General features: G+C 36.7%; 1 protein-coding gene across 3 annotated transcripts in view; it reads left to right on the top strand.

The window, feature by feature from the left end:
- Positions 1–25569, top strand: part of MS3_00009572 (uncharacterized protein) — a gene marked incomplete at its 3' end in the record, with an annotated part of 28812 nt that extends 3243 nt beyond the window's left edge. The window contains exons 2-8 of one of the 3 annotated variants that reach the window (XM_012943562.3): positions 15270–15397; positions 15432–15555; positions 16582–17499; positions 18532–18977; positions 20335–20425; positions 21173–21245; positions 21320–21428. In XM_012943562.3, the coding sequence (XP_012799016.2) occupies positions 15270–15397; positions 15432–15555; positions 16582–17499; positions 18532–18977; positions 20335–20425; positions 21173–21245; positions 21320–21428 (1889 nt within the window). Of the gene's footprint in view, positions 1–12611; positions 15556–15597; positions 17500–18531 lie in introns of those variants that run through there. The other 2 variants (XM_051217949.1, XM_051217948.1) reach the window with 2 other exon arrangements.
- Between the last annotated feature and the right edge of the window lie 208 nt (positions 25570–25777).

Genomic DNA, 25777 nt, shown 5'->3' with positions numbered 1-25777 from the left:
ACTTAGAATACTTTCCGTTTACTTCCTTTGTATTAGCAAATGCTTATTTTAGTCTTCAAACTTTTACGACCATTTGCATGATCTACAATGATGGTTCACTTTGAATGGTGTGTGTTATATTTATAATGATGTTTATCCTTATTTTGTTCGGTAATCATATTTATAAAAACACCTTGAGGTATTTATAACAGACATGCAAAATCCGCATAATTGTACACACATTTTTAAAAATGATATCTGACTGAGCATATATCTGTCAAGTGCATTAATTCTTTCCTATAGGTTGACTTGTTTTCATTTGTATGGTTAACTCGAAAACCTCATGCGTAAATCCTTGCGATTTCCCTTTGTTTGGTTGTATGTCTATCTATCCATCCATCCCTTAATCACATTCCACTACTATATTGTTGTATAAATACCTGAGACATATTGACTAATTGACACTTCGTTCATTCTGAATCAATTTCAATACAATGCAGGTTAGCCCGAGTTAATGCAGTCCTGGATTTGTTTCACTAAAATGCAATTGCTGGACAATATGTTCCCAGAGTTATTTCCATTCTAATACAATTACTGGTGATTCTAGGTGCTAGTATAAGCATAAACCCAATCTACTTACAAAGGAGTCTACTTCTTGTGTTATTACACTGTGATTCCAGGCCACTTGTGTACACTCAGTTTTATTACACTTTGATTGTTTACTACGACTGCACATCCTAATACATTCAAGTATATAAATATACTTTCAGGAACATTTGTAATTTAGTTCTTATTTAATTCGTTTCTCCCTGGTCATCGAGCATAACAGCAACGCATATCTTGAATGAATAACTTAAGTGTGCCCTATGTGAATACACGGAGTCGCCAGAAGAAAATCCCTGTGTAGAATTCACTTTATATGTTCCAGTACGAATCGGTAAAAAAATCTTTAAATGTATGTCTTTTCCTAAGATTATTCCCTTATTTTCTTTTGTACGTATCGTTTCTTCGGTCGATACATGTGTAGTGACTCACTTTTATCACGAGAACACGACTGGTTTGATAAAAACAATTATTATTATAACCAACTGTACCAGTGCTTGTTTTAACGTGCTTTTGTTTAACTGTGCTAATTACAGCCATTTTGTGCTTCCATTACCTTCCATCATTGTTTCGCGGTTTTTGGTATTGTTCTCACGTACTCCTTTCTCCTGCTTCAATTTGTACCATCCCTTGGCACGATCTTGGTATTCGTTCAGTACCACGAGATCGCCAACGAAATAAATCTGGTTACGTTCAACCTCTGCCTTCTGGTTTACTTGGCACGTGTTTCTTGGTAGCGGTGTTCATAGTCAATCTCGACTCGACGCCACGCTACACATGTATTTACATGGATTTCGGTTTTACTTTCGTCTATCTGCCAATAATATTACATTGTTTATAGTTTCTGAATAAACTTTTGGTGTAACAGATGTTGTTAATTACACAGTTACTTCTGTACTACCTAGCATTTTGACTTTGATTCATGACATATTAAGAGACTATATTGCTCATTATTACTGTCCGATTCGCTGAACCAATTATCCTTAAGAGATGGTATATGATTTATGTAAAGTCCGGTAAAAGACCGATTATCCAGGCTACAATAATAATCAACCTAGCCCAAGGGTGTGAACTTGATATGATATGGCTGTTTAATCTATAAAATCATATGCCAGAGTCACACCATTGTCCATACTGACTCGTCCTGCCATCACAGTCAGCAATACTTGTGATAACCCTTGAGGGAAATATTTAGACTGGGAACAGAATATGTCTAAAATGAAGATCCAGAGGATACGTAGAGTGAACACGCCTGCGAGGCACAGATACGCCGTGCCTACTGATTGTTACTTTATTGACTTTTATTGACCTTTTTGAGTGCTTGTATCTCGGCATGTCTATGACGTCGGATTAAAGTGATGAGTTAGCTCTCATGCTCGTTAATGTCTCGTTAATACAGACTCAGCAAACTGGGCTTGTAAGCATGAAAACTTCATGGACCTTGAGTGACTTCAATTAGGGGGAAATTTCGTATTTTCAGTGCTCGAGGTCAGTTGAGCGTGTGTTAAGCTGCACAAATCCGTAGTTTTTGTACAATTAAATTGTCCGTTAACATATGAAAATCTAGAACGTCTCTATTAATAATTTCAAGTGTCTTACTCTTCTTTTTTTGTTTAAACATTCGAGTTGCTTTGGGGTGTTTGTCCATTGAAAAACTGCTTTTATACCCGCTTCGTTGAAGATCGTATTAAGTCCCAAAAATAACGAAACACCAGTAAACACAGTGACATGGAATTCTAGGGACCGTTTGTTCACGTCGGCAGAAAAATGTCTAGCGTTAATTGCCAAGCCCCTAGTTCCCCAAATGTTTCAGTTGATATAGGTGAAAAGTCTAAAGGCTGATGTTAAACAAACTTTTGTTGTTTCGGGATGACTTCCAGGAGCCATTTCATGAATTTCAGCGCGTAAAATAAGAGTGGATCTGTTGCTTTGTAGACTTCGCATACTCGTTGTATGCGTGTGTGGAGATATTCTCAATGAATCATCAAAACATAGATAAGGGATCAGTTTCGTTAATGATGTGCAAGTCCGGGCTGAATTATCAATGAATCGTGTATTTTCACATACTTTCAATGAATGGACAAGTCTAAATATTCCAGTTTGCTATCTTTGTATTGAGTGACTACCTTTTAATGTGATTTTACCGAAGTATTACTTTTACCACTTGTAGGAAGCAATTTCCTACAGATTCAACTCTAAGCTAGTCCCTAGACTGTCGAATACAGAGTCTTGGTTCAGCCAAAGTCAGAACAAGTAAGCAATTTGGCTCGATAGACTTTATCTGTTTCTAAAACGTAAATTAACACTGTTAGTGTACAAAACAAAAGTACAGTCTATAAACTCAGGGAAAAACGGAGACATAAATAACGTACCGAACAGTAGCTAGAGAGTAGGAAAATGAGTCAACAGTGCAAATATTGTTTTATAATAAACATCGAATTGTGATTGGTGAATAAATAGGACACAGTCATACAAGGTTAAGAAAAGTTAGTGTAGTGGTGGGCGTTTCAATTTACTATTGGTGGGTTCGTTTTTCGATCACATTTTACACCACTTATTTGACAACATCCTATTTTGTTAGGTAAGCATTATTTTCTCTTCTATATATTATGTTGCAGTTCTGTGGATGGCACGTTCAAAAACACGATTCTGAATACAAGGCAGATGTCGAAATAAAATAATTGAAAACCTCAACTGTCCGATTATTTGCGTTTTAAACCATTTAGTCTCAAAATTCTACCGATGTTTTACTGCCATTGCCAAATGTGTCTAGTTATCAAATCATGCAACGCAGATTTTGTTATTTTGCCTGTACTGAATCTGGTAACGCTGTTTATCTACTACAGTATCTTTATTGCATAATATAACATCCTCAACCCATCTGGTTTATATAGAACTTCCTGTATTTAACCATATAATTCCTAAACATGTAAGTAGCACCATTAATTTTTGATACTGGCATTTTCAAAATAACTGGTGGTTATTACTTTGCATTGTATTGTATTCCAGCCAGTGACGATTTTAGTTCTCAATGAACAACCAGCAAGTATAATCAAAATGCTTGTTGTTACAAATATTTGTCTTCAAACTCGTCATAACTGTAATAGTATGGGTGACCAGGCCGTTTGTATATTGATAAAGGGGTTTTAACTGCCTACAGACACTGTAACTAGTTGTGATACCGCACCCGAAAACGTAAAGCTTATTCATGTATAGGTGTTGGCCAATATTTAAATCTTATAAACCTTTGCTTGACATTAATTTCACATACTTTGAGCTAACATCAAATTTAGAATCTTTAATAAGAATATCAAGACAGTTCTGCTGTACGGATATGAAACTTGGAGAACTACTACAGCCATCGTTCAAAAAGTACATGTACAAACAATTGTCTACGCAAGATATTCAATGTCTGCATACTGGACACCATCAGCAACATCTTACTATGGAAGAGGACAAGCCAGCCTCCCGATAAAGAGGAACATGGGAAAAAACGCTGAAGGCTGATATGACATTACAGAAACGATCTAATCACAACACAATACAATCCCTAACTTATGATTCTGAGGACAAAGGCAAAAGAGGAAAACCAAGTAACACTGGGTTGGGAATCGGAGTTAAACATTAAAAAAAATGCATAGCAGTCGGAAACAACTGGAAACGAAAGCCTATAACATAGATGACCCAAGAATCCTAGTCATCGAACTAGGCTCCAGCATGAGGAATAACAGGCGTATGTCACTAAATAGGTGATGTCACATATGTTGTGACGGGCCATGTCCAAATGTGATACTGAAACACGGTGTGTTACACGCTAACCTCCAACCGTTATATGAGCAAGAAAGTGTACTAGACTACCGAATAAAACATACAAATACTCATCCGTATATACACCATTCTAATCCTATGAAGTTGATCCATTTCTTAGCCTATGAGATGCGTTTGTTCTTTGTGTCACTTCTGGTTGCTATCGACTAACCTTTTCATTAAGCCACTTCTGATTGGTTTAGAAAACAACCCTCCCGCTCAACTTGCTGTACTGATTTATTTGTTCTTCAAGGACCAGTAATCCTCCAACTGAGTTGCTTACTGAAACCAAACGTTGTTCCCAAAAGTAGTGTGCATCTGGAACGTCACATCCATTGAAGGTCCATTGTCGATTGTTTCACAACCCCGGAAAAGTTGTATGCTTTAGATGCTTCCAGTGTCTCGACAGTTGTTTGATTAGGGGTCTTACACTGTCGGCCGGTAGCCACTTCGTCGTATAACCTCTACTGATCTGTGTAGATCCACTATCGCCCAAAGAAAATACCTCTAAATTTACTCCCAAACACTCTCAAGAAGTGTCATTTACATCTGTTGTATTTCTCAAGGCTTATTTGCCTTCGAGACCCAACTGATTAGTTATTTCTTCACAAACGAGGGAGGTGTCAGAACCGCTATCTAAAGGGGAATGAGTTTCGAAACATCTTTTGGTGCCAAATATCTTGACTAGAATAATGCCCAAATAAATCTTTGAGGAGTTCAAATCCCTTGCTAAACTCACTACATGGTTATAATTATTACCAATTTGTGGCATCAAATGGGTTGAAACTTGCAGTTGTTAAAGCCACAGTTTAAGGCCGAGTCATATGATCTAGTTATATGACCCTTTCAGAAACACAGATAACAAAGACCATATCTTGTTACTTTCTGTCTCCCTACAGAATGTTCACTTTTGATTACTCTGTAAAATCTTACACCTTATGATAACCTTGGCAAAACTCGCCACTTACCACATTAATGCATGCTCTACTATTAGCTTGACCTTCATAATATGTTCTACTAGTCTTCTAACTACGTTGTGCCAGCCTATCATACGGCGCTACAACAAACATGGCCCCCTTCTATGAAGGTAGTTAATTATTCAGAGTTGGGCACGTTGACGGCCATTATGGTCATGCTGTCAACTTCTGCCCACTTGTTCTGTAAATACAATGGTAGGTGTGACAGTTGTTTCCCAATTGTTTATTGAATTCATATCGACCAGATATCTCACAAGCTCCAATGTTTTAGATATATTACGTAGTCTGACCACAAATTCGGTCAAGCAATCAGCTGTGTATGCAACAGGTTTATGGATGAATAAACCTCTAACTCGTTCACGAGCAACCAGACATTTTGTTCCAAATAAATCATGCGGAATCATCCTATGGTATTTCGCTCCTTTTTTCCATAGTATATCTCCGTTCCAAACAGACAGCTATAACAAAAGAAATTCAAATATATTCAGACGTGACTCAATGAAATCAACGAATACAATTAAAAACTCAATCCAAAAAACCAGATAGATTTTTCTAATAATGATTATAACAACTACACAACAAGCCTTCAATGTTAGGGTTTCAGAAGCATAATTTCTAAAATACCAAAACAGCAGCGTGAAACCGAAGACGTACGGTGTCACAGTTACAAGCAAGCAAGTTTAAAATTTGAGTGCAACAAATCTACTAGAAGCACAGCGAAATTATTGATCTGAAAAGAGATATAAGAAGTATCCAACCTGTTTATGACCAGTCTCACAAAGGTCGTCAAGATAGGCTTTGCCGCCTCACTTCTTTTCTGCCTCCGAAGTTATTTGGAGAGTCAAATGTTTCACACAAGGATAAACAGGGGCTATTCAAACTGGAGATCTCACATGGAGCCTTTTCCTTTCCTAGTTTTCTTTGAATAGGCTGACCAGCTACCATCTATGCTGATAACGTGAAATTCTGAAGTTTCGTGGGATCTGAAGAGGACTCACGTGAGTCTTAGAGAATTTTCATGTCGCTGGAGAAATGGGCGGAAGACAATCGTTTAAATTTATGCCTGACTGAACATCAAGTTGTGAACACCCAACCTCATGTGACACAAACAACTTGTATCCTTCATGAATATCCAATTCCTGTTGTCTCCACATGGTACGATATTAGCGTAAACTATACTACGGGTGTGGCCGAAGTACATAGAACTCCACAATATATCTGAAGATAGCTTAAAACTCTGACCCGAGAATAATTCCTAGCACTTTGAGTCACAGAGACGGCTTCGCCTTGAAAATTAGGAGAATGAAAAGATCTGATAGTGGTGTACCACATACTAGGTAACCCAGGTCACCGGGACACAAAAGTTTTCCCTGACACCCACTATCGCACGCCACAAGATAATTGTCGGAAGGTTCCACATCAAAGTGCAAACACTCTGGCAAGATCAAACGCTTTCTCACAATAGGCCGGTTCTATCCCGAATGTTCTTCCAGCTAATATGACAACGGTTTCCTCGGTAGATAACCCTCAAAGAAGGTTTGGCTATCGTCCATACACTCAATCTTGGTCATCTTACTCTTGTAATGGGGGCTAGTTTTATCCCAGAGCGTGGAAAGACATTTAGTACCTACTTTCCTATCTGATTGCTGTCCCGCAAATTATCCACAATTACTAATCTATTTTAATAATACTGTGATTATCATCAACCTATTCTACCCACTTTGTTCATAGTCAGCTTCGTTTAGCTGTTATTTTCATGCGTCTAGTTGCCCATATCAATTCATTTACTTATTCTGACCGTCATCTTCTCTTGAGTACTCTTCAGTCTACTTTCCTAGTTTTTCACACTACAACTACCAATCGATTGCGCGGTAACGTGGCGGCTACTGGTTCTTGCAACCCTAGCACTTGAGGTAAATGGGTCCACTTAAATTAAAGATATGTAGAATTATGGTCTACTATGATATTAGCACTGCTCTAATAATAGACCTAATCCTAAATTTGTAGATTTGTCATGATATAACTGCCCAATCTGTAAGATCTTACGTGGAAGTCACACCATCGACTAAACCAACTCACTGTATCGTATCAATTACCAATACATGATGTAGAACAAGGTTAGGCTAGAGAAGGAACAATATATTTAATATGAATAGAAGATATAAGGTAACATTCAGCAGAGACCACGCCTGCATGGCCGAGCCATGCCACTCGATCAACCCCAGTCCATTCAATTCATTCTCTGCGCCTTCTCCATTGTTAGGTATTTCTCCGCGTTAAATATTGAATATCTATTTTCTGAGTAGTCTCGTGTTCACAGCTTTGTGGATTGTGCGGCTATTGTCCAATGCCACTACACTACTCTCCCACCAGAATCAACGTGATGTTGGTTCGATACCAAATTGGATGGGATCGTCGCGCGCCGGAGGTTACCAAGGATAATAAGAATCCTCCGGGTATTGGTAAGCTGAAAGATAAGTCAAAAAGAAAGCGGCAGCATCTGGTCGGGAAATACATGTAATAATTTTAAAATATCTGCCTTCATGCTTAAGATGCTTGAAATGAAAATTTGGTTGAAGATTATTTGAACTATAAAAAAATGGGATTACAATAATAATAATAATAATAATAATAATAATAAAACGATGCGTGTTAATAACTTAACTTACAGGCAGTAATTATTTTGTGTTTAGAAATATTAAAATAATGAATATTGTAGAAATGTTAATATTGGTATTAGTTTTGGTTTAAATTATGAAATCAGATAACGATTATGCCGGTAAGTTGTCCATAAGAGTTGAATTCCAATTGCATCTGTATTAGTAGGCTAACTGAAGGAACAAAAGTATACCGTGGAAAAGAATTCCAACTAGTGTTCCAGTTAGTTTGATACGGTTTATTTAGTTACGAGGAGATTTTCTCAACCTCATTTTTACTTGACCGTGATAGAATTTAGTAATACTACTAATACACATGAATGGTTATCAGAATAAAATTTAAATACATGAGTGATAATTATATGGATTTTGGACAGATAGCTAGGAAAAATCGTTAAACATGAGTGTGTTCGTAAGAGACATGCTCTAGACTCAATGTTCTGATCTGCGATAGACTATTTATTTTTATTCATACTTGCCGGCTGATGGGCATACAAGTTAGTTGCACGTATGCGGGCAGAATACGATTTAAATGAGATATGGTGATTATAAGTTACTGAAATCAGTTAAGCCTGTCACATTACTAAGTGATGTGGTGCTGTAAGATGTACTCGGCCAAATACGTTTTTACAAGATGATTAACCGTAAGTGATGCTCATGTGATTATCAGGGAGAACACAAGTTGTAACCAAGGGGAGTACACTTCCATCTCATGTCTATGATAATGGCTTGAACCCTAGTTAGTGTTGTGGTAAATTCGACATTGATGTTTTCAGTTTGCAGGAGATTTGCTCGACTGCTTATACTGATTATTTGCATGCATGATTGTGTCGCTAAACCATCAATTAGACTGACAAGGTTTTGAGATATTTACTGAATGAGCAACTGATAGAGAAACATACTGTAATCATCTGTGATGGATGAAGATACCAAGAAAACAACACCATTTAATGGTAATTATAAGTCAATTTGTTGACCGATTTCGTTAATAGTTTCATTAATTTTATCAGTCATATTACGTGATTGTCAAGTTATGACAATGCTTTATGACGATATCCTGAAACTATTAAATTTAACTAGTTATAGTGTTGATTGAGGATTAGTCAGTGGAAAAATAGGTATTATTGCGTTAGGTGATTCGAAATCATCAGAAACTTATAACGTTAAAGAATCCGAGACGCCTAATTTAATTATAAATTTCAATTCAGAAATATTCGTTTAGTGTTAATTCTAGTAGGCTACGGAGTTTTGATTTTAAACGTTTGTTTAGCCAACAGCTTCTTGGGGATTTAGTTATTTTACTAGTGCAGTTGATAGTACCTAAATTTTTAATCTTATTATCTAAACTATGTTCGCATTTTAGGCTGCTAATATGATAAACCAATCCATAAACCCAAATACGATTCGCAACAACGACTATGATGGGTTTATTGATAAATGTTAAAGGCGATCCAGATGATTTCTAAATTTAGAAGACATGGAGATATAGTGTAACGTATGTATGGGCCAGGTTAACATGCAGGTTGTTGACGTATATGACGATTTAAAAATAATGAACATGACCAGAAAATAATTTTAAAGTTTAGACTGCTTGTGAAACTTCGGGCAGGAATATGACGCGTTATAAACATTCCATAAGAAGTTACTGCATTTAGCCTAGGGACACTTACAAATATATAGCAAAAGGAACCGGAAAACATATACATGTTAAGTAAAAAAATCACTAAGTAAAATAGTTGAACTCGCCTGGATTATTTTTGAAAATTAGATTATTCAGTGGACGACATATATAAAGCCATTCGTGAGGAGTAGTAATGATCCAAAAGTATCCAGAATAAAACATGCAGTATGGCAATTAATTCCATGGTGCTTGATGCTGTTGACGTTTTTGCCACTCGCTCGGATCAGAACAACCGAATGAATCCAGATAACTGTGTGTGCCATTTAAAATGAACTTATGATTGCAGAAAACTTATAGCTGGAACTCACCGTATGTTTTTGGAGAAGTGTCATCCTTGTTGTTTGGCAATGGAACTCGAGAATATGAAATTAGGCAGGCAGTGGTCGGAAGAAAAGATATTACAGGATAGTGCATAGTTTAAAACAGGATGAGGTGTTAAGTGAAGGAACACTAAGAATTAGATCCGGATAACTATTCAATCCTTGATTGCATTGTTAGTCAATGTATATTTATGCTATTTACAGGTCATATTTGCGGGAGCTTGATGTTTAAACAAGTCTATGTTGCTGAAGCATGTAAATGCTATTAAAGCTTGTTAACGAACCATCAAACCTAATTAGTTGATATAGATGATCAACTTTTATTATCGATTGAGCTAGTAAGTTATGTGAACTAATAGATATAACATTACGATAATATATGTGACCATTAATCAAAGGACCACTAGAATAGTGGATGTACAAAAATAAAAACCGATTGAGAAGGTTAAGGTGGAAATAAGGATTAACAATAATAGGTTGCGTTTCGTTAGTTGGGCTCACCAATGTAGAATTATGGTCTACTATGATATTAGTACTGCTCTAATAATAGACCTAATCCTAAATTTGTAGATTTGTCATGATATAACTGCCTAATCTGTAAGATCTTACGTGGAAGTCACACCATCGACTAAACCAACTCACTGTATCGTATCAATTACCAATACATGATGTAGAACAAGGTTAGGCTAGAGAAGGAACAATATATTTAATATGAATAGAAGATATAAGGTAACATTCAGCAGAGACCACGCCTGCATGGCCGAGCCATGCCACTCGATCAACCCCAGTCCATTCAATTCATTCTCTGCGCCTTCTCCATTGTTAGGTATTTCTCCGCGTTAAATATTGAATATCTATTTTCTGAGTAGTCTCGTGTTCACAGCTTTGTGGATTGTGTGGCTATTGTCCAATGCCACTACAGATATGCAAACATCGAGAAACTATCTGATTCATCAAGACTGATGCTATCAAACGTTATATTACCCTCGTTGAACTTTATTGGGTACCATAACACCAAGGAAGTAATCCAATTAAAACAACTCACCATAAAAATATTGAATATTGATTTCTTCTCATAGTGTGGGGAACTTGGATAATCTGCTAGAACAGGATATATCCCACCAATGTGTGGTGTGTTCGTGAGGTAGGGTCTCTGAACATCTGAAGTCTCACAAAGAATCACCTTAGGTACAACTACTCTGCTTGGTTCTAAATGATGACCTCTTAGATAAAATTAACTTTCTGACTGTCATACGCTCAAGTGATAGCAATATGTGGACGTCCATTAGAAAGTAAAACGATTCACTCGAGCTCCGAAAAGACCATATAATGGCAGAGGGATGGGCGGTAGACGAAGGGTTAATGCTTAACCAGTCGAAATGTTATGTCACGAACATTCTGCCTCATTTGACAGAAATAATCTACGTGCTTCATGGAAATTCGCTTCTTATTGTCTCCTCAGAACGTAATCTCGGGCTATTTTCACAGAGAGCTTAGACGCCATCTGAAACTACATTCAGGATGCAGCCGAAACAAATGCAACTCTTCACTTTATGCAAAGACAACTTGGTACACTCGCCCCAGAATTGTTTCCTCCACATTAACACGTACCCAAAACATTACTCCAAAGTCCACAATATTGGGTCTCCACACTTCGAACGAGACATGTGTCACAAACCAAGTATAAAGACCGACAACCAAACAGGTCAAAGAATAATCTTACATAGACAGACTACGACACTTGGAATTATTCTCGCTGAGCTATAATAGAGTGTGTGGTGATCTGATAATGATGTACAACATATGAGTATGCCAAGTCGCCCCAACATGTGCATCCCACCAGAACATTATGAGCATGCTTAGCAAACCAACCACCGGAAAACTGCACATCAAGGAGAGAAAGCTCGGTCACACTCACATTTTTTCTCACTTTGTCTCTCCCATTTGAAGTGTTCTCACAACCGAAATGATCGCAGCCTCCTCAGCGCATACCTACAAGAAGAGACTTGACGAACACACGCTCACCCATAGATTACCATCTATCACTTTGACTAGCTGTGCTGGATGCATATCTCGTAACTTATCTACTACTATCGCTATCAAATGTCATTAATTTATTTCTACCTCACTCACTGTCAACTCCGTCTCCCCTTTTATTCCTACACTATGGTTTGCTCACGATGTTTCCATTGCTAATTTACTAACCTGTTTATTTACTTACTCCTTGAAGTGGTTGTTCACTTTTAGCATTGGAGTTTTCGTCATATTATTTCTCACATTGCAATCATCTAACCTGCTGTCTGGTAATGTGACATTTCCTGGTTCAAGAAACCTCAAGTGATCTGAGAAAAACCCACTCACTATCATTAGAAGATGTACAAATCCAAGCCATTAATAATAATAATAATAATAAACTAGATACCAAACTGAGTGGAAATAGTAAAGTCGAGTGGCTAGACTGTCACTCACTGAACACTGCGAAAGGCCTAAAAGCGCACAAAAACAACAAGAGGCGAAGACAGAAGAATCAATTGATTTTCATAAGCTAGTAAAGAATATATTGGATTTTGGTGGTGCCCAGCGCGTGTTTATTTGTACTGCCTAGTGACTTAAGGCGCGAAGATTTGTGTGTTATCTGTTCTTGTGATTCTCTGTATGATTGTTCGGTGGGTTTTCGCATCGTGTTACAACTTTTATTATGAAATTATCTTACGAAACTGAATTCTGCTGCAAAATTTCTGTTTTGTCGCAAAACTTCAAATGCGTGCTGAAGTGTAGGAAAATCACTGAGCTCATCCAACGTCCGGGCGCATTGCGTTTCCTGTTATTACCCTTTTGATTTTGGGACTTGCTAAGTATTTCGTGAATTAACTGTTTTTTCTCTCTCTGGTATCCGCAGAACTATATATGTATTTAGAACATTTATGTAAAACAGGTGATATGTCCTCTGTAAATTGAGTTAGGACGACAATCTATAGTCAGTTACCTTTAGTAGGTGCTTCGATTTCCATAAATGTCTCAGTTTTTGCCAATAACTAACAGTAGTTCCTGTTGTCGAATCTAAATACTTAGAAGTATCTGAAGGATTATGTATGCTGAAGTAGTTGGATTTGGGGATACATTTTTTTTCGGGCACTCGGTGGTCTGTCTGAGTGTATTTATTCACCTCTTGAGTCTAACTGGGGATGTTTCCGAACATTAGACAAAAACTAGCAACTGGACAGCTTCATTTATTAGCTTTGAATCCGTTCACTAACATTTTAGTCATGAGATACAAACATAACATCACTTATTCCTACAAAGACTGGTCACCTTATATATTAGGTGCTTATTGTGCCACCAGAGACAACTGCATTTTTCAGTAGTTTGCTTGGATTTGACCTCTTGTTTGGCAGTCATTGTTAAATGGTACCACGGTGAGACTAATTTATGGACGACCCTTGAGCGACGCTAAGGTGACCTTGTGAGTGTCTACCTACTTACTAGGGCTAAGTGAGGGTTATAAAGCAGTTTCAAGAATAAGGGTTATGATTTGTAGTTGATGATTGGGGTCAGGAATTAGATTTAAGGTTTTCATCACTAACTGACATCAGCTATAATACCAGGATTCCATTTAGCCAAATGGGTGAATGAATTTCGCGCCAAAATGCAAAATCTATTATCGTAAGTCTGATTCGTTCGTCCATAAATTGTAGTCTCGCCGGTACCACAGTCTTACAATCATTAGCATCCATGAACTTGATGCATTCTTAAACGGTTTATTGTTCACACTGAAGTCTAGTTAACCAAACCTAACCACCCTAAATGTCTCCAAATAATTTCGATGTGGCTGTATCACTAATTTGATCTGTATTGGTCTCACCATCTTAAATGTAAATTCCAATAGCTTAGTGTGAATCACACTACTTCTTGGCACCCAATTGTACTAATTTTACGTGAAATAAGTAGAAGTAAATACATTCTCTACAGTGGGAATTATAGGGCGATGTATCCCATCCACTTGTTCATGTTTGACGTAAAACGCAGCAAATCTGCACCTTCATTTGGCTCATGATTGTATATATATTCACTCTACCATAATGTAGACTTTGATTCCCAACGTCAATTCATATTACTTATGTTGCAAATTTATCCTTCCTTTACGGACCGCGTCCTTTATCTTTAGTCTTTTTGCTATCACTGATACTACTATCGTCCTAACCTATTTACCAAGAACCTTGTTGATTTCGCCTTACATTATAAGATTAACGAGATTCTTGGTAAAGGAGTTGAAATGATAGTAGTATTAATGATAGCGAAAAGACTAAAGATAAAGGACGTGGTCCGAAAAATAAGCTTGCAAAGTAAGGAAAATGACTTGACGTTGAGAATCACTCTAAATTATAGTATAGAGTGAATACATACGCAACCCAACAGCGAATTTCTAGTCACCCTGTTAATGACACTACACGTACCAATATAGAATAATGGTTAGTGGCACCGTCTGTTTAATAGCTATCTTTAGAGGTCATACAGATAACTGTGACTGCGACAAAATTAGTCCAAAGAAATTCTGTGTCTGAAAACGCACTAGGATTATTCATTTCGTCTCTTGCGGCCTACAAACTGATGTGCGGCGTTATGTGGGTTTTTTGAAGTAAAGGAGATAGACACATCTAGAATACGGCGCTATAAAAAAATGCTCGGTTCAAACCATTGGCTTTAATATGGAACGTGTGATCTAACCTTACTCAAACGGCTGGTAAACATTTGTTCAAATTGCTAGTTTAAAGACGAATTATTGACATCCACAAAGTCGTAATAGTACATTTATTTAAAACCGAGGACAAGTTTTGTGATTTGATACATCCGGGACTACTTAAATCTGTTATGATATTCGAATATTCAAATGGCATATGAACCTAAGGTTGGTCACCGGCTTCCATGGGACTGCATCTCCTCACGATGCTCCACTGTCTTATGGATCAGACCTTCAGGTCGAAGGCTCGGGGTGTGGCCCTCTAAGAAAACCACCTGCTTCGGTTTGGGCACCCGGGTATCACAGCCTTCACACATATCGAATGAGATTTGTGTGGCGCATATGTATTTGGTGCCTCCTTGTACCAATATCTATGTGTTAAAATAAATAAACAAATGTGATATTCGAAGGGTAACAACACCGACTATTTTTTCAGTTATCTTTTAATTATGTGATGAAGATTAAAAGAGTGGATTCAGTAGTAAAAGTGTTATCTTTGTCTTTCAGATAAACCTAACATGGTTACAGCTGTTCAGCCAATGTTTGGTCTTTTAAAACGACTCCACCTACATCCAATGGAAAATGCTTTAAATGAAATAAGTCCACAAACTTCCCTTCTGCAATCTATAAAGTTTGTAAGTTTTATCTGTTCCTCAGCCATTTCAGTAGAAAGCCCAGCCATTTCTGTTTCGTAAAACCAAATCTGAAGAAATACGACGTAGTCACGACAGTATGGGCCAGAAGAGACCATCACCTTACCTTTCTAACACGGACCTGAAAACTGCCAAACGTTGTAAGTCTTATTTGCTATTATAAACCACTTCCACTATTTCAGCGTAGTCTCTTAGTTGCCTCATTCTTTATGTGATCCAAAATTATTCATTACAAAGAAAAACTTGATAATACGTCAGTGAGTGTTGAATACGAGTTTTGAAGACTTGTTTTGGGTTAAAATGATAATTAAAACGCTGATCAACAAGTGATACACAGCTACACAATTTGTTCCACTGTTATGTGCTTGCCACATCGAATTATTGACGTTAGTCTACGGGTGAAATGTAACGAAAAGACAACGCATCTGCTCAAAGAATAGATTCCCGCTAGTTAAATGACATGGTTGCGTACAAAATATATAAAACAAAAACAAACATGGTTGGGAGTGATTTGAAATAAGTAAATGGAAGACGTGGATTTTATATGTTGCTCAAGCCTTAACGAAATTAATGTCTGTCTAACAACCTCATATGATTAATTGAGGTAATTTTTGATGTAACGTTTGTTAGGATGAAAATCCTTCATTATTATACTACTTCACGCCTAAAGTATCTGGTTCTGTTTCTTTTGCAGGATATTTCATTTTAAACGCCCTTTTTTACCATCACGATTAGTTTCTGAATTGGGGGTATGCGGAACTGTTCAGACACTTACAATATGTTTATTCATCCTCCACAAAAGTTGTATCTGGACTATCAGGTGTAATAGACTATTTAAGAAACTAGAATCATTAATTACGGTCTCTATCTCGTTCAAACGTTATGTTGTATCGGAAATCAACTATCCTTTTAAGTAAATTAGTACGATGTTATATTTTGGATTCGATTAATGTTGAATATTAATTTCGACCCCACTTTTCATGAGTTGTGATAAATAAAACCTGATTCTCGAATTTTTCATGCAGAACACTATGAATTGTAAGTCTCATCAACTTTACGATCTGGCAATATTTTAGTATATCCATACAAATCCTGATCAAATAGTCTGACATCTTATGTAAACCGTAGCATTCTTATAGTAATTGCATTTTCTATGCTTTTTTTAGCCCGCCGTGTTACGAAATTAACTGATAAGATCGTAAATCCCGTGGATGTAAACTTTAAACCTAATTATGAGAACTCAAGCATAAATTATTCAACTTTATCTCCTGGGGTAACCCCATCAAATCCACCGATCTTTCCATCTCCTACTTCAATCAATTCCCCCAACCTTTCTGTATCAAATGTTTCATATTCTTTACGCATCCCGAACTCTAGCGAAACCCCAGTAATTTCTCATCCGAAATATCTGTGCCTCCAAAACTCCCCGCACCCAGTTTGCCAGTATCGATCCCAAGTTACTCCCGTCGTTAGAACTAATCCCACAGAGTGCCAGACACGTATTTCTACACGTAGTACGGATTCATTATTAGGTGAGAATCATTTTGTGATTGAAGAGGAAACACCCGCTACTTCTATTTGTGCAAAGGACTCCCTCCATTTAAATAAAATAACTGGCCATCTTAGTGGACAGAATCTTAAGGGTGTTCGATACGTGAGTCGCTCACGTAATACCAGCAGATTGTCTCCTGTATCTTCAGTATCTAAAAGATATGGTAATTCGGACGATAACAAATGTGATGTGAAGTTGAAAAACAAAGATAAAGTTATGATTGTATACAAGGAACCACCAAAGCGTCGGAAATCTATTGATCAGCTCGTTGAACCTTCGATTCATGGATTACCAGATCCCGAAATTTCCACTAAACCTCGTACACGAAAACCAACTCAATTTTTACAACTTAATGCACAAACTACTGAGCCTTCGTGTAATGATCAAAAGCCTGCCTATCTCACTACTCAGTCATATTATTATGTACCAGATTTTACTAACCGTCATCTCCGAAGTCCAGAAACTGTCCGAGTTCATGTGATAGAGCCGAGAGGTATACCAAAGATGTCCAATTCAGCTGTTCTTATTGAAGGTAAGTTATATTTTTGCTGTTATCTCGTCAATTTCCGACCACAATTTTATTTAAAAGTATTATCATATAGGGTTATCTCTTCAATTTGAGGGCTAAAAAAGTCATGTACAAGTGGTATTTGATTGGCAAAAGTACGAAACTAACCAGCTAAGTTTGTAGGCTCCAACGACGGCGTTAGGGAATATATATAGCTGTCATTAGGTTTTGTAAATTTTTTATGTGAACTAAAAGAAAAACGGAAATCAAAGGTTTTGATGCTTTTGATAGACTCATCTAATGAAATAAGAGTACATCAGAATTTCAATTAATAGCTTTCTGGTTTAAAAGTATTCTGTTTGTTAATTAATCAAGCTGCTGAAATATGGTAACGAAAAACAATCTCAATGTTATTTTACATTATTACCCATCAAGCAAGTCATGACAAAACTTTTACACTACTACCGATGCTAGGAACCTACCTGTTATTATTTTATGACTGAAGTACACATTAAGTTCAAATTTTCTAAAAGTTACAGAAGTCCATTCTACCACTCCTATAATCATGGTGACCTTTTCAAAACTGAAGATTTTTACTCATGTAACTCTAGTTAATTGTAAGTTCATTTGGTTTTAAACTGCATGTTTTCCACGTTACTGGGATGCCGAAGCTAGAATAGATGGGGTGATGACCAAACTTGCGATCTACTGGTTTATTGTCAAGTGATTTTGTCACTAAGCCATTAATCTATGACTTTCCAAAATGTTAAGTATTGTAGTCAGTATCGTTATAAATTACTGCTGTTTTTATGTATATTATTTATATGACCCTCATTCTTTAACTAATGTTCTTTTACAATACACACCAAGCAAACCGCTTCTCCACAGCATCTTGTGATAAAAGAAGATTCATATACAGAAGAGCTCGACAATATACGTTTCAGAAATAATTTGTAGCTAAAATTATTTGTCGACTAAGTATTCAGTTTTGTCCCCATAATTTATTATTACGATTTTTCCCCATACAAGCCTCATTTCTTACATTTCTTTGTTTAGTTCCTAGCTGGCGTGTTATACCTATCCCAGGTGTCGAGATCTATATGGATTGTTCTTGTGGGACAAAACATTCCAAATCATGTCCCAAAAAACACCCAGACAGACGAAAACTAACAGATACGGATACTCTTAAATCATGTAATCTCCGCGCCTTACGATCCAGCTTACTGACTATTAACTCTGTCCATTCAAATAAAAATTATCCAACTCCAGAACTTAAGTCAAAACCCAGGTCTAGATCTTCCCAGACACAAAAAGAGCATTACCAAGTTGGAGAACCTATCAAATCAGTTGGCGTTTTGGATGAAAACATATCAGACCCAGCATTCCTTGCTCGCCATTCGCGTTTGGAAATTGAGGAAGTTCGTCACGAACGCTTATCTCGCCAACGTACTGCAGAACAAGAACTAAAGCAACGTTTGGAAGAAAGGGATCAAGCCAGTTGGGTAAGGGAGGAGCGCTTTACACTGAGTTATCCAAGAGTTAGTAAAAAAAAATCTAAATTATCAGTATGTTAATATTTTCGTATATGATAGTTCGGGTTTCAACCATTCGGTAGTGTAACATGTCTAGTAACTACATGTTTAATCCTATGTTAACTACTTGCCACATGTACATGGAGAATCAATTTACTACATTTCACAGCTGTATTTGTAAATCTTGGTTAGTGGTGTGCTGTAATTGCTTAGCTTTTTGAAGTATAGATTTATGATTTACGAACGAATTTCCGATTATTTAAAATAAAAGAGCAGAACTTTTGTCGATGGGTTTTATTCATTAATACGATGTAGTTGGATAGTGACTGCTCATGAAATAAATTATTGACGTAAGCCGCTGAGACCGAAGGCACAACTACTAGCTAAAAGAATAGGTTTTTATATATTGAGATAACATGTTCATACAAAAATAACGGGACCAGATGTTTTCAATTATTGGACAGAATTAGTTTTGTAGGTCGCTCATTCTCCAACAGATAAGGGCCTAATTGTTAGACTCCACCATATCACCCAGTTAGGTAGCCAATTTTGTTTTCGTATTTCGCTGGTTACCTTAATGTTTCGTTTCTAACGAGAAAACAAGTATAAGTCTAATTTTTACATATTCTACAGATGGTTTCTGTCAAAATTTACTCGGTCCAAGTGTTAGGACGAACTGAGGATAACCGTTCATCGTTAACATTCCTATTTCAACGCTTAGATTAACCAAAACTAGTTCAATCCTGGTAGGTTTGAAGCTATTACGACTTCACTTAGTATGCGAACGGAACAAAGACTTGTGACCGTAGACCAGCTAGCTATTTGATGTGTCCCAGCCCCGCTAACTAGAGGAAGAAGTCCAAGCTTGGAACTGAAAAGTATATTCCGTAAACCAGAAGCACGAGTGAATAATAACAGATACAAATCAAACGTATATATACAGCATAAAACTCCTTGGGAAGCGTAACAAAAATAGCATACTAAAAATGCATAACGGACCAATAGCGTTGAAGATTCTCCAAAGTGGGAAATACGACATGAAGGTGAAAAAGAGCGCTTTTGGCGCGAAAACAAAGAAATTTAATTTTCTAAAATAAAATTACAAAATTAAGGGATTTACCAAGTAAGTTCTGGGGATCTAACATCCCCAACAAATCCCAGCTATAAACTCCGTTAAGAAGCGACTTACTAGTTTAGGAGAATTTAAACTGCTTGTAATATTCGTTCAGTTTTTGCACTGTTTGTATGTGAAGTAGATTGCTTTCGTTGTCCACCAATTTCACAACCTTATTTTATGAAGCTTTTTTATATCCATTCCCTTGATTAGCATAAGAGACAACCTGGTCGTTTGGATCCACTTCTGAAGTATAGACCAGCTAGTCGGATGCCGACTCAGCTAAGCTACGCACTCAAGCAAGGTCAGAACATTTTTTTTGAAACATTTTTTAATTCTTCCTTTTTCGATCCATATTTTAGCATCATTAAAGCTTAAAAAGAACTCGTTTCGATCCAATAGAATTTATAAACTGCTTTATGGGTCATTAAGTATTTTATCTTCGTGTTTAAGTTGTGAATTTTCAGATATTATTCAGTTCATTTAGTCCGTTAAGGCCGATATCCTTGATGAAAGCCGCGTGATTCTCAGTTGATATTGTCATAGATTATTACCCATATCAAATTGTATGCAGAAAGTTAATAAAAATAAGAGTCTATGCTCACTTAAAATCCCATATTTATGCTGCAACATTATATGACTTAATAATTCACCTACTAAGTAAATCAAGATTATGTATCCACTCAGTGTTCAGTAGGACGATAATACTTGAGTTACATTAAACTGCTCAGATTCTCCCACTCTAGTCCGACTAACGTAACTCAATCCACATTTTCACCAATTAATTTACTTTCCCTAAATAGATCACCTGACTTCAATGCAACAGCATAATATGAATCACAGTCAACATATTTCTACATTGTTTACTTACCACTACTACAATAACAACATTTATAAAAAGACACTTTATGATTATTTTTAGGTTTGTTTTGATTTACTGGCTACTCAAAATCATTCTATACATCTTCAGACCATATTTTGAAAATTTGTTCCTTGTTTATCAACCCAATGTTTCCACCCTATCAATCTTTGTTATTTACTTTTTCCCAAGGACATCAATTTCACGTAGATAACTCTATACCGGTGGTCGCATTCGGTTGTCGTGTGCCAATAGCCTCACTAAAGTAAGTGATTGATACTTGTTCTCATAATTCGGCTAATACCTTATACTTTATACATTGTTTTCATTTTTTAATAGTTTTACAACTATAACTGGTTGTGTTGTTGCAATAACTTCTGACACTAGTTGTGGACAGTTGACTGCAATCTATGGTCATCAAACAAAAAGATTGTCGAAAAATAACTGATAGCTGCTAACTTATCATCCACGGCTGAATAAAAACGATTACTTGTGCAAAATACAACGAGTGAATGTGTCTGTCGTATTTGATGTAGTCCACTTATAATCTTGGATCACTAGTTTCTATCATCTAGAGACTCTTCTCCAAAAACCTGCATTTCCCTATAAATAAAAAATCGTAAATTGATCCTATGATTAGATTAATATCAACGTTGACAAGAGTTACTGACCAGTCGAAAACTGATGCATGGAATAAATCAATTTCTGGAAGTTTTATAAAGATTTCAGTGTAATCTATACTTCATGTTTATCTTTTCTTTTTTATTGATATCGTATTCAGTACTTTGAAATCATTGTTGTAATGGAAATATAAATATCAGGGACTGTTTATTGATTGACGTGGCCATTAATTTCCTCTCACTGTTGAAGTAGTAGTACATAGTTATGCAGTATCGTATGTCATTTTCGCGTGGCCAAACAAAATACGTGGGATTGAGATCAGGACAGGTAGAAATCTTGTATATGGAAAGATAGTTGCATATTCGTGGTTCCAGTTTAAGTGGTGAGGTGTCACATTCGTTATTCAGTATTCGGTGTCAACAGTCTCTACAAACTATTCACCATTGATTCATAAATTCTAATTTATGAACCATAACTTAGGGCGACTTGTCTTCATGGACTTTAACTCAACCTTACCGTTTTAATGATAGTGCTTCTAATTATGTTACTAAACATTCGAACCAAGTAGGTTTAGGGGGATACCTTATTCAGCAATGTCGGTATATTTATTTATTTGAACACATAAATATTGGTACAAGAGAGCGCCAGTATATATGCGCCACACAAAACAATGAGAATTCGAAGAGAAAGAAAAAAAGGTAAGGAGCGTGAAAAAAAGAACAATAACGGAGAGGTTGGTGTAACGTAGTGTAGTAATAATAATAGTAATAATGAGGGAACGGAAAGGTATAATCAGAAGAAATCTTTCGATTAAGGGAGACACAACCACTTTATGAAGAAAGTAAAAGGTTACAGCAGGATCGCCACTGGCTTCTATTCTGAGCCATATCTAATAACGTCTCTAGCCACTGTGTAGCACCATCTATCGGACCCCAACCAGGGAGTCGTGAAGGAACGACAGAAGCCAGTCCTTTGCAGCTTTCTTTCATGCCATGGCACCATTTCATGCACTGACCACCTCTCCGCTTTATCTAACCAGTCCCAGAGTCGGCAAATAATGCACGACGTGGAATTCTCTGGGACGACATTCGTAGAACATGTCCAGGCCACCGAAGTCGGTGTTTCAAGATGGTGACATCGATTGCAATGTCGGTAACTGTAATATTTGTGAAGAATTTAATCTTTGTAGCTTTTGGACATCCATCATCGCGTCTTTTATTTTTCTCTTTATAGACCCTTCACAAAGTTCAGCATTCAATAAATTCGCACTAACGTCAGGTTATTCACAGCATGTACAGTCTTTCGTCTTAACTTTTGAAGCTTTTCACATTGTATATATTAGCTTTTGTTACACTATTGTTCCTACGATTTATTCTTCCATCATCAGTTGGCTAAGTGCTTGATTCCTGTTATCTACCCTCACAAATACAATATACTGACCCTAAAGCTGCTTCCTTTGAATTTTTTCTTTGTTAATATCAAATTCATTTTCATCCTTGGACTGGCGTTATTATTAATTGGCCAAATCATCCATATATCAGTTTTTCGATAAAGGTTCATTTTCTAAATGATACTATATTTTAAAAAAAATTACGAATCAAACTTTATGTTATTGTAATTCAGTAGTTTAACTTAAGCTGTTTTAATCGCTACCAGAAACGCTTTAAATAATCCACTTCATAAGTTTGTCGTAGTGACCGTAAAGCTCTGTATAAAATTCCACATGTCTTTTACGCTAGTTTTTCTTCCAGCTTACTACACTATCTAAATACATGTATGCATTTCTTTTCATATAAAAGATCTGTATTTATAATTCTATTGTTTTCATTAAATCCACTACCAGTTGTCATCAGTTAACTTTACACTTTAATACAATATAAGTTAGTAATGTTTACTCCTGTAAAAAAGTATTTGATGGTAAAAGCATTTAGGTAAGGTACTAGTTAATTCTTATCCTGGCATTTATGTCGAAATGAAAACTGAAGGGATAGGTGAATAAAAACGAGGTATTAAAAGTATAGCTTGGAGAGGTATTTTTCTGCTACAGAAAATAAAACAAACGACAATCTCGGCTCTCTAAGCTAAAATCATGTGTGGTAATTTCTGCAACGGTCTCTAAACTGAGACCAATCAAATTACCTGTATTTTTCACCTCCGGACAGGTGCTGTGAGCTTGCTCAACCCCGTCCACGGGTCGGCCTCGTGTTGCATTATCTCAAGAATTGGCTAGCCCCCAAACGCCCTGGTATGACCAAGGGTGGGGAGAGTCCGCTCTCCCTCTCAAAATGCTCACATGGCCACGCATATACGGTTACTGCCAGGAAGGTCCTACTCACTGCCTTCTCGCGGCATTACTATTGTTTACAAAATTGAGGACGAAAAGCGAATGTCAGGCGCCTTAACCAGGTTGGTGGATATGGAGGATCCACCTAGAGTAGTTGAAAAATTCTGATTCCAAAACAATGGTGCACATGGGTTCCGGTATCCTGAGGGAACAAATGGCGTATGAACCAATCCTTGGTCACCGGCTACCGTAGGACTGCATCTCCCTACGTTGCTCCACTGCCTTGTGGATCACAATTTAGAGTCAAAGTCTCTGAGTGTGACCCCCTAGGAAAACCACCTGCTTCGGTCTGTGCACCCGGGCAGTATCACAGCCCACACACAAATGAAGTGACCTGTGTGGCGCATATGTATTCAGTGCCCCTTTGTACCAATGTTTTCAAATAAATAAGTGGAGATGGTAATACTTCACATCATGTACTTCCCATAGGAAACCAACATATCCAGCTCTATCGCTTTTCACTGTTAGGAAACCTGTGTCACTTATGCCACTTTGTAAATTGTTCAAGTATTCAATAGGACGAATATTTTTCAAAATCTTTGATCAATTCTTTAGGTTGGTAAGACTCACTACTGATCAAGATTCTTTAGACATCAAGCATAAATATCCTTCGTATTCACAGATTTCGTGTACCTTTCATCACGGTAGAACTTATCTGGATGTGGTGAATTGTTACTGAATTATCAGGGTTATTTGTGACTCGATAATATATCGATCTGTATGGTTACATAGTGATCTTTATTAACGGTCGTAAAAACATTTTATATTCTTATGTTTAGCATTATGTGCCAGATTGCATGAGGGTGGATCATAAGGTGATGCTACGTCATAATTGAGGTGATCACCCTGTGAAACCGAACCCATAGATAGTTTCTTCCTAGAACCTAGTTGCACACATTAAAATCCTGAGTGACTACTGTCTCACAACTCTGGGAGTTTTGTGTTAGTGATTGCCTTATCTTGAGTCTTAATAATTTTGGTGTTGGTGACGTCAATTTGGTTGGTAATAGAACGAGGGAGGCTAGATACACAAATTCAGATCTCATCAGACTTATTCTCACACCGAGCAGAAATTATTTTCTTTGCTAAATTTAGACAATCTTAAGTGATAAGGTAAAGTGTATATAAAGCAGGTTGTGTTTTACCACACTATATTCCATACAGTCAGTACAAGTTGATCTATCAAAATGTTTTTATATAAATAGGTAGAAATGTGAAGTAAATTAACATCAAACTTGTCGAGACTGTTGGAAGCAACTAATGTAAGCAATAGTATGAACATAAGATTCAGGCCAATTCGATAACTACAACAATGAGTGCTCGCATAAGACAGTATTGTGATATCTAAATTTTACGCAAAAACCTAAAAGTTGCTTGTAGATTCTGATCATCTTGTTCTTATACTATTCTTTACCTAATTTATCCATTAAGATTCATCTTGATACTTATTTTTGACACATTAAACGCACTGTTTAGCTTCCTTTAAAGCAATTGGATTTTTCCACACGACACTACCTATCATATCATTTGTTCAACTTGGGCAACCAATTGACCTAGAAATATCTCGTCACCAAGTAAATTCATTCTATAAAATTAACATTTCCATATTTTCACTCTGATCAATGGATTTTGAAGGTTACCCTCATATTTTTATTAGTCGTTGTGGTATATTAAGAAATACTAAAAAACATTGGTATCATATGACAGACTTTTATCTCAAGGTCAGTTGATGTTCATTCGTTATTTCTTTATTTTTCTAGATTAGATTTATAGGATTATCAATAGCATAGACATGAAGAATATGTAATCGTATCTTGATTTAGTTGACAATA

The sequence above is a fragment of the Schistosoma haematobium genome, chromosome 7 (assembly GCF_000699445.3).
Source record: "Schistosoma haematobium chromosome 7, whole genome shotgun sequence".
Classification (NCBI taxonomy): Eukaryota; Metazoa; Platyhelminthes; class Trematoda; order Strigeidida; family Schistosomatidae; genus Schistosoma; species Schistosoma haematobium.
Note: the sequence above shows the minus strand (reverse complement) of the source record. Positions and strands in the feature narration are given on the sequence as shown.